General features: G+C 37.8%; 2 protein-coding genes across 5 annotated transcripts in view; both read left to right on the top strand.

The window, feature by feature from the left end:
- The first annotated feature begins 729 nt into the window (after window positions 1-729).
- Window positions 730-7,041, top strand: LOC137947978 (RHOMBOID-like protein 2). The gene is made up of 7 exons (XM_068793856.1): window positions 730-1,013; window positions 1,097-1,482; window positions 2,074-3,153; window positions 5,144-5,307; window positions 5,657-5,820; window positions 6,360-6,610; window positions 6,698-7,041. The coding sequence occupies exons 3-7, from the start codon at window positions 2,852-2,854 to the stop codon at window positions 6,807-6,809; spliced, it is 993 nt and encodes a 330-aa protein (XP_068649957.1). The 5' UTR covers window positions 730-1,013; window positions 1,097-1,482; window positions 2,074-2,851; the 3' UTR covers window positions 6,810-7,041.
- Window positions 7,042-9,887: 2,846 nt separating this feature from the next.
- The window catches only part of LOC137949070 (E3 ubiquitin-protein ligase XBAT33-like), a 34,046-nt gene continuing 29,131 nt past the window's right edge, over window positions 9,888-14,802 (top strand). For 2 of the 4 annotated variants that reach the window (XM_068795336.1, XM_068795340.1), the window contains exons 1-6: window positions 9,888-9,977; window positions 10,075-10,366; window positions 10,563-10,769; window positions 10,857-10,916; window positions 11,026-11,097; window positions 11,208-11,389. In XM_068795336.1, coding sequence (XP_068651437.1) covers window positions 10,593-10,769; window positions 10,857-10,916; window positions 11,026-11,097; window positions 11,208-11,389 — 491 coding nt within the window. In that variant the 5' untranslated portion in view covers window positions 9,888-9,977; window positions 10,075-10,366; window positions 10,563-10,592. Of the gene's footprint in view, window positions 9,978-10,053; window positions 10,367-10,562; window positions 10,770-10,856; window positions 10,917-11,025; window positions 11,098-11,207; window positions 11,390-14,802 lie in introns of those variants that run through there. The other 2 variants (XM_068795338.1, XM_068795337.1) reach the window with 2 other exon arrangements.

The following is a 14,802-nucleotide window of genomic DNA, read 5'->3' as shown; positions in this document are numbered from 1 at the left end:
TGAGTTTTTGACGAGTGAGTAGGTTTTTGTCTCCTATCATATGCATCTATTTTTGACTTATAGATGAGTTCAAGGCATATTTCTTCCATATTGACATACATTTACAAACTTTAGGCTGGTTGAGTACCCTTTTGGTTGGATCCTTTAAAGTTAGCCTAACTATTCTTCTTCCACACTCTTTGACCATATCTATTGTTGTACCAACATTCATTTTTGGCGTTACTTTTCTTTCTACAATAGGTGCAGCTGACTACCTTTCTTCCATTTGGACTTCTCACTTTCTTTTGATAACTAGAATTTCTAGTTATCATTCCTCGAGCTATTCACTCTTTTCTCTTTTCATTGGTACCTCTTCATTCTCTTTTGAGGGAGTAAGACTACCACAAATATCAAACACTTCAGCAGGACTAGGTCTCACAAAGTAATCTTTTAAGCTTCCTAGATTTGCATTTTCAACATAGTCCCTCAAAGGCTTAAGATTTAACATGGTGTCAAAGCAAAGGACTTAGGCATCTTTGCTTGAATCATATCGAACAAATGAAGTACATAAACTCCTATTAACAAGAACATGTTTAGACAATTTTAATAACACTTCAATGGAAAAGACAGATGATAAACTAGGTGCTCTCTTCTGGATACTCTTCTTGGTGATGCTGATTTTCCTTCTTAATGTCTCCTTGGTGATCTTATTCTACTCGAGATTTGTCACTAGGAGGATTAATCTTTTCCCCTTCCGACTACAGAGTTTTGGACAAACAAAAATCTACGATGCAGAGACTCAATTCGACGACAGCGTTCAGTGAATTAGCTCCAGACTCTCCCATCGCACTTCCGTTTCGGAGTGATCCATAGGTAAAATCAACGGGAGCAAAACAATTGGCACAAATTGCCGTTCGGATGCGTCAATGGCTGATCCTAAAAAATCTGCGATGCAGAAACTCAATTCGACTACAGCGTTCAGTGAATTAGCTCCAGACTCTCCCATCGCACTTCCGTTTCTGAGTGATCCATAGGTAAAATCAACGGGAGCAAAACAATTGGCACAAATTGCCGTTCGGATGCGTCAATGGCTGATCCTAAAAAATCTGCGATGCAGAGACTCAATTCGACGACAGCGTTCAGTGAATTAGCTCCAGACTCTCCCATCGAACTTCCGTTTCGGAGTGATCTATAGGTAAATCAACAGGAGCAAAACAATTGGCATCAATTACCGTTCGGATACGTTAATAGCAGATCCTCATTCGCGTCTTGGTGTCTCGACGTGCATGGATCACTGATGACAGACATCGAAGCTGACTCGGCCATGATTTCACGATTACACACAGGATGGACATGTGGCCAACCATTTGCAGTAGCTTGAAAGCAACAAATCCGTTGCCGGCTAAGACGCGTTTCTCTGTCACTTTCGCATCATCTCTTCACCTATTTGCAGGCCGCTTCAACAAACCCACCCAACACACTCTTTTCACCGAATCCAGTCAGGTTAGTTTTTATTTACCTTAAAACTCTCATTTTTTCAGGCTTGCAAGTAAAATATTTATTCCAAATATGGAAACTATAATTACGAGGATGCCCCTTACCTATCGCACCGATTTGTTCCTATATACGAGTTTTTACTTTTAGAAACTGCAAAGTGTACCTACACGTCACACATGTAGATTACGTGGCATGTCCGAAAACACTTTAATTTTTTTTTATTTGTCACCGGCGGGAAGAGAGGTAGGTGGAAGGAGAGAAGGAGCCTCTCTCCTTCGCTCGCTCCCACCGACCGGCGACCGAGAGAGCTGCCTCAGTCCAGCGAACAAAGAGCTTGACCATACAAAAAGCTTGGTCTCTCTCCAAAGCTGTCACATCCTGTCTTCTTCTCTCTTTCCTTCAGTTTCTATTGCCTACCCACCTCCATTTTACACCCATCACACCTTGTGGACAATGATAAAAAGAAACAATCTCTTTCGTCTCCATTAATCTTAAGATAATAGTACAAAAAGAAAAAATTAATTCATTTCAGAAATGCAGAGGGCTGACCGACATCGCTTTTCCTTTTCTACTGTATATTTATCTATTTTTATTCAGTATTTACATCTCGACTTTCGAAGAAGTGAGCACCGTCTTCCCAGAGCTATACAGGTAGTTCTTTAATGGCTGGAGAACGTAATTCCTCTGTCACCATGAAGACTAGGACATAAAAGCTGATGGAGGCGCTGATCTGAAACGTCCGAAACGAATCAAATCTTCTTCTCTTCTCCATCCAAATCAACCTTGATGCCATAGCTAAACTTGTTTTTGTACACCCGTATTCCACGCATGAGTCCAGATTCCTTGCAATGCCGGGAAGCTCCGCTTATCCGGAAAAGATAAGAGGGAACAGCCACGCAACATCACTGGTAACCAAGTTTAGCAACGGCTCTGCTGTCACGGCTTTTCTTGTTCGAGTGAAAAAACGAGAACCTACTATAAGCAGACAAATGGGCAAATGTGTAATTTTCTTCTGCTGAATATCTATCGTCGCCGGCACTGAAAAGTAACTATTTTTTTAATTTTGCCCTTATGGAATCCGACACGCTTTCTTTAAACGAACTGCGATGGTCGGAAAGCTGAATTCTGCAGTCTCTGTTCCGAGTGAAAATCGAGAGAAACTCCGGTCTTCTTCATCACGATTCTGTCTTCTCTTCACTCTTTAAACTGCCACCGCCACAGTGTCTCTTCCAAGTCAAGAAACTGAAAGAGATCGTTACTGAAACCACTTCTTCTCAACCCACCCCCCTTTAAAATACCCAAAACTTAAAGATCTGTATTTCATCCGTGGCTTCCATACAAGGGAACCCCCTGCAAGAGAGAGAGAGAGAGAGAGATGGCGGCAAACGGAGATCTGGAGAGCAGAGGAGTGGCTAAGAACAGAGGAAACTATTCGTCTTCCTCGTACGCAGCCCCCGTTGCCCCATCCTATTATGAGCCTGCTGGTGAGAGGCAATGGACAGCTTGGATTGTTCCCATGTTTGTTGTCACTAATGTTGCCATGTTCGTTGTGACCATGTTCGTGAATAATTGCCCCAAACATGACAATCCTTTTGGAGGATGCGTTGCCAGGTTCCTGGGCAGATTATCGTTTCAGCCCCTACGGGAGAATCCTCTTTTTGGGCCTTCTTCATCCACGTGAGTACTCATTTCTTGTCTGTTGCGATTACTTGCTTCTTCTTCCTCTATTTCTCGTTTTTTGTGTAAATTTCGAAATTTATATGTATAGAAGATACCGTGTGATGTTGTTTGTTTTTGAGGAAGTTTATGTTTTCATATTTTGCATTTGGGGCCGAAGTTCAGTTTTGGTTACGGCGTCTTTTTAACAAGGCATGGAACTTCACTAACGAAGACTATACTATGTTAGCGTGTGAGGTTCCATTTTTTGGGGGATGGATGGAATTTAGACTGAGAATCAATTCGATGTTCGCATATAAGCTGATGGAATTGCAGAAGAGTATTGAATGAAAAACCATTCATTTAATAGGCCAATTTGCCTGTCTGGATCCAGAACTGTAAATGCTGTTATATTCCCATGGATTACAAACCTCTACGACCCTCCATTTTCTTTTCCCTTACTAAAGTTTTGTAGTTTATTCTTTTATAATCTCCAAAGAAAGGAAGAACCATGCTTGTCTTGTTAGGAGACTGGACATAACTGAATTAATACCATCAGGTAGGCTTCACTAAATTCTATGGTGTCAAAATTCTCTAGTCTTTTATCTTTTTCTAAAAGTTGTAAGCATTTCTGTAGTCATATTTGTAGGAAAATTAATAGCTTTCTCGTTTTAAAATAAAGGGAATGAAATTAATATCTCCATTTGATCTACTCATAACAGTATGTATTGTTCCCTCTTCCAAAACTTTTGGCCTCTATGAACTGTATACATTTGTTTTGTATTAGAGTGAGTAAACTTAGAACATTATGTGAAGATCTGGTTTGGACAATCTGCCTGATGGTTTGCCAAATTTAGTTTTTCAATGTGAAGTTACGCCTTCAACATTGAACAGTATTCAGTTAACGCCCACATCATGTCTTACTATGGGCTGCTGCTTTGCCCCTTAGGCATCCAAAATTGGCTTCATTGTGCAGGCAGCTGGTGGATTTCAAAATTTTGGTAGTCTATTTTGAACACCAAAAGTTCACTTGAGCAATTAGATGACAGCTTAACCTGCCGGGATCATGTGTTTTATTTTCTCACACAGCAGCTGCCTTGGCTGTACTACTCGATTCCTTTGCCTTCATCTGGGCATTTCTGTTGATTTTTATGAAGGATTTTGGTGATATTTTTTACCTAAGTAATACATTACTCTCTCTGGTAACTCAACTGTAGGGTTGCATGCTTTAATTTGTAGGCCAGTAAATGTCTTGGCATTATGCCAATGGTCAACAGGACCCTGTCAAGAATGACATAAGAAAGGGCATTTTGGTAGGGCTTTCCGTTTCTGACCCAGAAGCCAATGGTCATCGGACTCTTTGACGAATTGAATAAGAAAAGGGTATTTTAATAGGTTTTAGCGAGTCAGTTTCATATGGACCAGGGATGATTGCATGATGTTCAATTTTAGTTCTGTAAAAAAATAAGTTTCTATTTTGCATGTGATTGCTGGTTATGGTATAATGAAGTAGATGGCTTTGGCCTTATATTAACTCATCTTTTGCAAATGTTATGATCTGAAAGTTGTGCTTTAAAATATTTTTCTTTCCTCGTGGGATGTCAGCAAGCATTGATTATTGATTGACATAGCTACTCAATTTGGTGTCCAGTAGATACATTTAAGGACTCTTTTTTATGTATATTTTAGTGGGAATCTTCAGTTTTTCTCAAGTCCATTGAAGTAAAATAAAACTTTTGGCAGGTTCCGCAGGTGTTATACTTTGTAGTCTTGGATATTAAATCACAATAAGTACCATGAATGCTTTTTTTATTTTTATTTATGATAAAAGCAATTGCCATTCTTCAAAAAAGAAAAAAAGAAAAAAGTTTATCACTTGGAAAATTGGGTTCTGCTTATGTTGCTGTCACAAAATTGATTATCCTCTTTCTTTTTAGGCTTTGTTGCAGGATATGGTTGTTGCTTATTGGGTTAGTGAATTTAATGTCTCTTGGTCCAAGTTTTTATGCAGGTTGTTGAAGTTAGGAGCTGTCAAATGGGATAATGTGGTGAATCAACATCAAGGTTGGAGACTTATCACATGTGTTTGGTTACATGCAGGTGTCATTCACCTGCTTGCAAACATGTTAAGTTTGGTTTTTATAGGAATTCGCTTGGAGCAGCAATTTGGGTTTGGTAAGCTTTCGTCCCCCTGAGATGAACTTGGTTATTCGTATCTCTAGTTGACATTTATATATGCTTTAATATTTTAATTGGTCATGAACTACAGGTGTATAATGATTTTAGTTGTAGATTAGTAGTTGAAATTTCAATTGTTATGTTTTAGGAGGGAGAGGAAGTGGGGGCTGTGGGGCCAGCACAGTGGCCTCCCTCACTTTCTGTCATATAAAATTCGTGCCATAATGACTTGTATGGTTGGCAACCAAGAAGAGGTTCCTGGTTATTTAGTTTAGGATGGACATCCTTGCCCTCATTGCCAGGCTCTGGCATTGAAAATGATTGACCTTTTCACATTATCTTGCAGTTCGAATTGGAGTTGTCTATCTTATATCAGGATTTGGTGGTAGTGTGCTGTCATCACTCTTCATTAGAAACAATATTTCTGTTGGTGCATCTGGTGCCCTCTTTGGCCTGCTAGGTGCCATGCTTTCTGAACTTATCACGAACTGGACCATCTACTCCAACAAGGTGAGATAATCTTTACCCAACATCCTCAATGCTAGTGAACTAAAGAGACACATGCTGCCTCACTCACATGCTGCAGCAATCAACCCTGAACTGGAAGCACTGCCCCTGCCATAATTTGGTTGAGTCTCAACCTCAACATCGAGAAGAACAGGAGGGTTCACACTGATAGCTTAGGTTGATTCTCATTCAACTTGCACGCATAGCTGGATATTAACTATGAATACACAAGTTAACAGCTATAGTCAAGTTGCCTGTAGCCTCGATCCTTACAAAATTTATCTATAGGATGGGATTGTTCGTATTTACCTGCCAAGGGCGTGCAGATTTCTACTGTAAAACTGAAATGATTAGGTTGGTTTGGTCTTGTTCGTGTCAAGCCTGGCCTACTCCATGCCATTTGTCATTGCATTCTTTCATTCTGTGACAGTTTTATGGTCAACCTGACTATTTCATTGCAAAGAAATGTAACTACAGTGCACTCTTCTCGTTGTTTACACTTACAAAAAACCTTACCATGTCATCTATCTTTGATTTCTCAGGCTGCAGCTCTGATAACGCTCTTAGTTATTATTGTCATCAACTTGGCTGTTGGAATACTCCCCCATGTTGATAATTATGCCCATATCGGAGGATTCTTGGCGGGCTTCCTTCTTGGATTTATTTTGTTGCTGCGGCCCCAGTTTGGATGGATGGAGCATCGCAATCTTCCACCAGCCGGCCAGGTCAAGTCCAAGCACAAAATCTACCAGTATGTGTTGTGGTTGATTGCCCTGATTCTGCTGGTTGTTGGGTAAGCCTTTCTAAAGTCCTTTTAAATCATTTCAATCTTCAGCTCTATCTTATCCTTCACTTTCTAAGATTTCCATTTCCTTTTCAGTTATGTCGTTGGCCTGGTAATGTTGTTTCGAGGTGAGAATGGGAATGACCACTGCCATTGGTGTCACTATTTGAGCTGTGTACCAACCTCAAGATGGAGTTGTGGTAACTGAAGAAATAGTGTTACTTTTCCACGATCATGGGAAGATTGAAGAAGAGCGATCGGTTTGTTCTTTGTGGCCTTGTATTATGTTCATGTACTAGTGTGTGATCGTCTGTGCAGAAGAGTCCGTTCGATGGATTTTCCAGTGATGTATGATTCTGTCGATTGTTTCCTGTTATAAGAGGATACAGTAATACCCATTCTTTAATTTTAAAATAGGGAAATATCCATCTTTTACGCTATCTGATCAATGGTTCTGGGTATGAGTCGGGAGTTCTTGCAGAGTGAAACCAAGCAGAACCAGACACAAGATAGATCTTTCAAAGAAGAAGGTTTTTTTCCTTCCTTTGAGACCCTGCAGACCCATTTTTTTCCTATTCAAAGATCAGCCCTTTGGGTCTATAAAGAGCACAATGTGTATATTTTGTTAATTGGGTGGGTAACCTACGATTTCATAGCCAATGTCACTCTATTTATGTGTGTTATTATAGTTAGGTTTTACGTAGTAAATTATGTTGCCCAAGCTGGAGCAAAAACATCCAGCTTGTAACGTGAACTAGAAAGAGGGCCTCCTGCTACATCCTTGGAAATATATTAACTAGTTGATTCTTCAAAGGAACGTAGTGCATGCTAATTATCCCAACACTAAGTTTCTCTCAAAGTGGCAATCAATTTTAATATGCTCGGTGCATTTAAAAAACATAGGATTAGTTGCAATGTAGTTGTTGTGGGATTTAAAGCACAGACGAGAGAGAATTCATTCATAACATTTCGCTTATTGCATGAGTCATTGCTAGTGTTCAACTTCGATACTTGAACTTGCAACACTATTTTATTTCTTGTGGCACCAACTAACATGGTTATCACCAACCATTGTGCAATTTACAGAAGTAGATGTTCAATCATCAGAAAAACTGGTCGTTAGTAATCACAATAAAAACCTTCAATGTTAATGTGACCATTGTTCTTGAAGAGAAATCCCTATCTTGGATTTTTTCTTAATATATCTTAGTATCCTTTCTAAAGCTTGTTAGTGAGTGAATTGAGGTTGATTCATTAATTTGAACTCTCCAAAGTCTCCTTTCTCCCGCTCTTGCTTGACGTGCACTTAGTCTGTCTTTCCTAGACTCTCCTTCTCTTCTTTCCTTCTTTCTTCTTCTCCTATACCCAGGTCTTCTAAGCATGAAACCCTAGAATATAACATGGTATCAGGGCAAATATTCTATGGTTTCAAATAATGCTAGTGTTAAAGAAAGGGAAGGCTCGAGAGATGAACCAACTCCCGATCGATTTCAAGAGGAACAAATTTGAGTTTGTTAAGAGAAGAAGAGTTGAAGCTTCCTCGAGCTCTGATCGGCTTCAAAAACTTGAAGATAATGTAGCCAAAATTAAGGAATATTTGTGGAGATTCGATCCATTAGTCTCCCACTTGCATATCTTTTTTACGTATGACAGAAAGGGGAAGAAAAATCTAAGGTAAAACATAATACTTTAAACATTTGTATGCACAAAATTCAGGGGGAGCAATAGGTTAAGAATTTGAAACTCAAAATCTTATGGGAGTTATTATTTTTATTTTTTATAAGTTGTGTTTTGTCATCGTCAAAAGGGGGAAATTATTGGCCTAGGTTGACTCCAATCCATATTTTGATAATAAAAAAATGAATTGAGCTATTGATTATAAATTAAGCATTTCAGTTGTTATACCTTCAAGAGATACAATTTCAACTGTCTTTGCATGGAACTAGCAAATCCATTGCAAGATCTCAAACTCGAAGAAGTGTCAAGTCATCTTGTAGAAACAATTAGAAGAAGTTTGAAGACTTGAAGGTTAGATCGAAGTCAAGTAAAAGCATCTCAAGAACTCTACCAATGTATGAGAATAGTTAGCCAACCTTCAATCCAGAGGTACACAAGTAGTTTTAGAGCATTAGGACAATTTTTTTCAAAATTGTGCTAGCCAATGCATACTAATGGTTAAACTTGCTAGAACACCTTAAGATAAATTTTATCATGCTTAGAAGTCTTTTTAAATATTGGTAATTGACATGATCAATCATACTAATGACCATGATTGATAATCCAAAGAGTTATTTGAGTAAAAATATAAAAGATGATTGATCAACCTAACTAGATTGATCGACCATAAAGTATCCTACCAGGATAAGCTATAAAACATGATCTATCATCTGGACTGGATTGAATGGTCATACTAATTCTAGACATAATGAACTAAAAAGCTTGATTGATCATACCAACAGGCTTAATCAATTGAATAGAAGTATGTCATAAAAGTACATAAAGCATGATCGATCATAACCCTTTACTTGATCAATCAACATGATCAATCAATTAGGTAGCTATTTACTTGAAATTCCTATTCAAACCCATTTTTTTTAGAGAAAAAAGAGTATAATTTTGTAATTTATTTCCAAATCTCTTAAAATTTCTTTGCATCTTAGTTTACTCAAGATCCATTAAATTTTCTCTTGTGTTAAAAAAGGATTGGAGATGTGGATCTCACTAGGAGAAGACCGATTCTTCCTACTCAAAGGTGTAAGTTTTTTTCCTTAGTACTTCACTTCGAATTTCTACAAAGGTTTTCTAGAATCTCAAATCAAGAAAATGAAGGCCCTCTAAATCAAGAATCTAGTTGTATAACTCTTTTGAGAGTTTACAATAGTGTAATTGGATCTTACACTTGGCTTAAAATAGAGCAAAAATCTCTTTGAAATTGTAAGTTCCAACTAATAGAGTAATTAGTGGAGTTTGGGTGATGATTACCAACAAAAGGAGCATTAAAAACAAAAATTATTTATGTTCTTTTATGATATGTGATTTTTTAATTTATTATTTGCATTAATCTTAATTAAGCACCAAAAATTTATTGTTTACATATCAATTCACCCCTCCCTCTTAAAAACACCCATGGGGGCAAAAAGTTCTCTCATTCCTGCAACAATCTCCTCCCTCATTATCCGATGAAAAGGGGCAGAAATAATGACCTCCTTTGCTTCATCTCATTAAATAATCGGTGGTAATGGTCCTCCCATATTGTTGGGAGGGGCTGGGTGTCCCCTCCACCTCTTTTGGACAACGGATCAGATTCGGCTCATCTGGATTTCATAACTCTCACTGATAAATATGGGTTTTTTTTACAGATATACGGATAAATATGGTAATTCACTGCTCTGCAATCTCTGCATCTTCCTACTGAGGAGTAACTGTTTTGGGAATTTGATTAATAAGATGGGTTTGTCGTCTATTCTGTGCAGCATACATTGTCGACAGAGTCCAGACAGCAACGTAGGAGTAAAGCGATAATTTGGTCGCAGAGTTGCCGGTTGGACGTACAGCGTAGAGGCAAAGATAAAAGTATTCATTTTCCTGGTTTTCGCATGGCGTTGGTAGGCAGCTAACGCTCATCTGTCCCATTTGCTCTGGGTGATCGAAGACGCAAAAGATCCAACACACGGTGGTCTGTCAAATGAAGCTACAGCAATGATCTCACAAAATTCCCGTGCCAAATCACCTATCTCAGCTTCTCCAAAGTCCAAACGTCTTTCGGTGCGTCGCTTTCTGTTCTTTTCAAATTCGTTGGGCTGTTGACCTAAATTTCTGTCTCATCTAATTTAAAAAATACACTGAGACGTTGTTTCTCGTTTCAACGGATGGGATTTTCTCACCCGCAGATATTTTTTTTTTTTTTTTTTTGTCGCCCCTGATTTTGGGCCTGTGATTCTCTTTGGACTCTGGGTTGAAGGGAAGTAGAAGGGAGCTGTGATCTCTGAAGATGGGGAACTCTTTCGGATGCTCTGCGTCCGGCGAGAGGCTGGTTTCAGCTGCGAGAGATGGAGATTTGGTTGAGGCTCGGATGTTACTGGAATTTAATCCTTGCCTCGCTAAGTATTCGACCTTCGGTGGCCTCAATTCTCCTCTTCATTTTGCTGCAGCGAAAGGCCACAACGAGGTACTTTCCTCCAATTACTGCTTATTTCTTTATTTGAGTTTCATGTCTGGCGAGACCTCAAGTTTGGTAATTTCTGTTACGATGTAGATCGTTTCCCTTTTGCTTGACAATGGCGCGGATGTTAACTCGAGAAACTATTGCGGGCAGGTATGTAGAAATTTGTTACCGTAATTCATTCAAAAACAGGTTAAGCGGTACAGGCTCTCTAAGAGTCGACACAGGTCTGATCGTTTTAGTTGATTTTCTCTGTTTGAAGACGGCTTTGATGCATGCATGTCGGTACGGTCATTGGGAAGTCGTCCAGTCTCTTATGGTATTTAGGAGCAATGTAAGTTTGCTGTTCTTATTTCCAATCCGATCGTAATGATCTGTTACTTGCTCACGGTGTGAGACGCTAAGATTTCGTTAATGCAATACTTGTTTATTAATTTTTGTCAGGTTACAAGAGCAGATTACCTGAGCGGCAGGACAGCTTTGCATTTTGCTGCCGTTAATGGGCATGTGAGATGTATAAGGCTTGTGGTTGCCGACTTTGTTCCAAGTATTCCATATGATGTGCTAATTTCTAAGCCTGATGGTGAAAGAAGTAGCACTTTTGTGAGGCAAAAATATGACCAAGGGTATGTATCTTGTCTCTGTTCTATTTCCTTAATGCATATGGTAGAGGGGATCTGCAATAAATCTGGTATTTATTTAATGATTTATACATCACAAAGAGGAAAAAATGTGGTTACTGGTGCTTATATTACTGTTTCTTTCTTAAATTCTTTAGTTGATTGCACCCCTAGGTTCCCATGGAGAAGATGACTCTCTCCATGGTCCTTGGTATTTAAGAATTTCTAGCCTCTTTCCTTTGCATCTTGTGCTTCAACTTTGTCAAAATACATGTACATGGAAGGAGAGAAAAAAGATGAGTGAATGTGGGAGAAGATAGAAAACTAGAGAGAGAACTATTTGATGTCAAAGAGAGTGTGGGAGAAGTCAAGGTTAGGGTATTTATAACTTAGAACTATGATAAATAATGTCCTTGCTCTCCCTTAAACCCTAGGAACTAAAATTCCACTGGGAAATATTTTTCGTGGAATAAGTCGAAAAACTAATTAAACCCAAATTATAGGAGTCTGGACCTTATAATTTAGCTTCTTACAAATTAACTCACATTATTTGCACTATAAAGGGCCTGTTAGTGCACTATGTATGTGGAAGTGAATTCACTTTCACTAGGGAAAGTGACTCCAAAAGCGTTAGTGCACTGTGTAAGTGGAGAGTGAAAGTAAATTGCATAGGTAATTCACTTTTACTCATGGTTTCACACGACGCACAACGTTGAGACTAAACTAATTCAATTGGATTTTAATGGAAATACTCATATTATTTATTACCTTATTTATTTATTTATTATATTCATGACTTTTATTATATTAAATTACTAATTTAAAAGTGATAATTAAGATATCATAAAAGTAAGAATTTGATCAAGTATCTAGAGTAAACATTTTTGTTTAAGTATTCTATTTTTTGTAATTAATTAAATTAATATTTTTATTTTACTTTGTAATTATTGTATTAATTTTGACTTAAAAAATCTTTCTTATTTTATTAAAAAAATACCCTATTTATTTATTTGTTATATTCATGACTTTTAATAGTATATTAAATTACTAATTTAAGAGTCATAATTTAGATATTATAAAAGTAAGAATTTAATTAAGTATTTAGACATTATAAAAGTAAGCATGTTTGTTTAGGTATATTATTTTTTATATTTAATTAATTTAATATTTTTTGTTAATTATTTTTTTAAAATAAAAATATTAAATAAAACTATCTTAATAAATTTAAATCTATCAGAGTATTTTATTAATAAACTCATTCTCCACCTACCATTAAAATTTTCATTGTGCACACTGACACAAGAAAGTACTTTACACTGTACTTTTCATTGAGCACACTAAAACAAAAAAGTTATTCACTTTCACTTTTACTTTCACTTTCCACCGTTGCACTTTCAAAGTGCACAACCCTCCAAGTATAAGTGAAAAAGAAAAAAGTACCCTTTTGGTATTCAGAATGCACAATTGAGTGGGTGGCTTGTCTTTGCTATATGACTTTGACTTTCGTGAAGAAAGAGATTTGAGGGAGAAAGAAGAGAATGAAAAATGGAAAAAAGGGGTGGAGAGAAGGCAACCTTGGCTGCATTGGAGTTCGTGCTATTCTAGCATGAACTCCCTTCTTTTATTTTAGGGTTTAAGTGAATAATTACATAAAGGACAAAAATGCCTCTTGTCACAAAAAATCTATATCTCCTAGAGTACAACCCTGTTTTGAATGAAACTTTAAACATGAGAATACAAAAACATTATCTAGCTAATAGACATAAACTAGGATAAAACATAATATGAGAAATGACCAAAATATCTCTGAATTAGTATTTTAACACTCCCCCTCAAGTTGGAGAAGAGATATCGAACTCACAAAACGACATATGTTCACATCTTTCCGAGGCCTTAGTAAACACATCTCCCAACTGGTCTGAACAGTTCACATATGAACTTACCACCTTCCCTTGCATAACTGCATCTCTCATGGAATACGTGATTGCTTGCATTAAAGATAGCAACTTGATTGTCAGACTTCATAACCATGGGTTTTGGTATATGGAACCAAATTCAAGAAGAACAAACTTAATCCACATGAGCTCACTAACAGTGTGAGCAATTGCTGTATACTTGACCTCTACACTCGACCTAGCTACAATTGTTTGTTTCTTATTTTTCAACTTACTAAGTTACCCCCAACAAAGCAACATTAGTCTGACGTAGAACGTTTATCCATCTTATACCCAGTATAATCTGCATCAGAATTTCCAAGCACGTCAATTTTGCCATTTTGAGTATACGACAAACCTTTTCTAGGTGCGCCCTTCAAATACTTTAAAATCCTCTGGGCAGCTTCTAAATGCACTTTCTGTGGGCATAAATCGACTCATAACTCCCGCAACAAAGGATATATTTGGTTTGGTAACTGTAGCATAAATCAATTTACCTACCAAGCGTCTGTACTGTGTTCTGTCCTTGAGAGTAGGGCTAAGTGTGATATGGAGATTATGGTTGATTTCCATGGCAGTATCTACAGGTTTAGTATCCAACAAACCATATTCCTGTAGCATATCTAAGACATATTTTTTGTGAGAGAGAGAACTATACCTCTTTTACTACAAGCAACTTCAATGCCAATAAAGTACTTTAGATGGCCCAAATCTTTTGTTAGAAAGTGTGTGGCCAAGTGCTTTTTAACTTTTGCAATGCCTTCAAGATCATCCCTTGGTAGTACAATATCATCTAGATAGACTACCAAGCTAACCACACCAGTCTTCCTCTTGAGTAAGAACATAGAATGGTCACAATGGCTTCTATAGAAACCAAACTGCATCATTACTGTACTAAACATCTCGAACCATGCTCGTAGACTCTGTTTAAGTCCATAACCTTATTTAACTTATACACTTTCCCTGTCTCCCCTTGAGCAAATAGCTGCCTCTGCTGGTGGATCACATAGATGCCATCTTCTCTTAGACATTAAAACACTCATTTCATCATATATTACTTGTTTCCACTCAGGAGAACACAAAACATCTTGCACTGAACGAGGAATAGTTGAAGTAAAAAAAGACATGGCAAAGGATTTAAAGGATGGGGACAAAATCGAAGGATACATATTTTGAAATGGGATGTGAAGTACAAGATCATTCCGAAGACTAAGAGGCAAGTCCAAATTTGACAGAACGGGACCTGTAAGCAAAGAGGTAGACGGTCGATCTAGATGAGATGGCTCAGGAGCTGTATCTTTTGGAGGTACTGTTGGAGTATGAGGGCGTTGGCAGTAGACATGAAGAGGCGAAGCAGAATTTGGTGGAACTGGTGCATCCAAAACAGCTATAGGAATTGGACTATCCAACGATGATCCAAAAGATACAAGAAACTCAACAGATGATGCAAAATATGGAGTATGCTCAAAGAAAGTCAAATAAGCT

This window comes from Aristolochia californica, unplaced genomic scaffold (assembly GCF_029961685.1).
Source record: "Aristolochia californica isolate CCGP_79_NKW_82.1479 unplaced genomic scaffold, dmAriCali1.0.hap1 SCAF_13, whole genome shotgun sequence".
In the NCBI taxonomy this organism is placed as follows: Eukaryota; Viridiplantae; Streptophyta; class Magnoliopsida; order Piperales; family Aristolochiaceae; genus Aristolochia; species Aristolochia californica.
Note: the sequence above shows the minus strand (reverse complement) of the source record. Positions and strands in the feature narration are given on the sequence as shown.

Coding starts and splice junctions, on each gene's coding strand:
- LOC137947978 (XM_068793856.1), top strand. CDS start 2,852: ATGGCGGCAAACGGAGATCTGGAGAGCAGAGGAGTGGCTAAGAACAGA. Junction 5,308..5,656: donor GGAGCAGCAATTTGGGTTTG/GTAAGCTTTCGT, acceptor ATTATCTTGCAG/TTCGAATTGGAGTTGTCTAT. Junction 5,821..6,359: donor GGACCATCTACTCCAACAAG/GTGAGATAATCT, acceptor TTGATTTCTCAG/GCTGCAGCTCTGATAACGCT.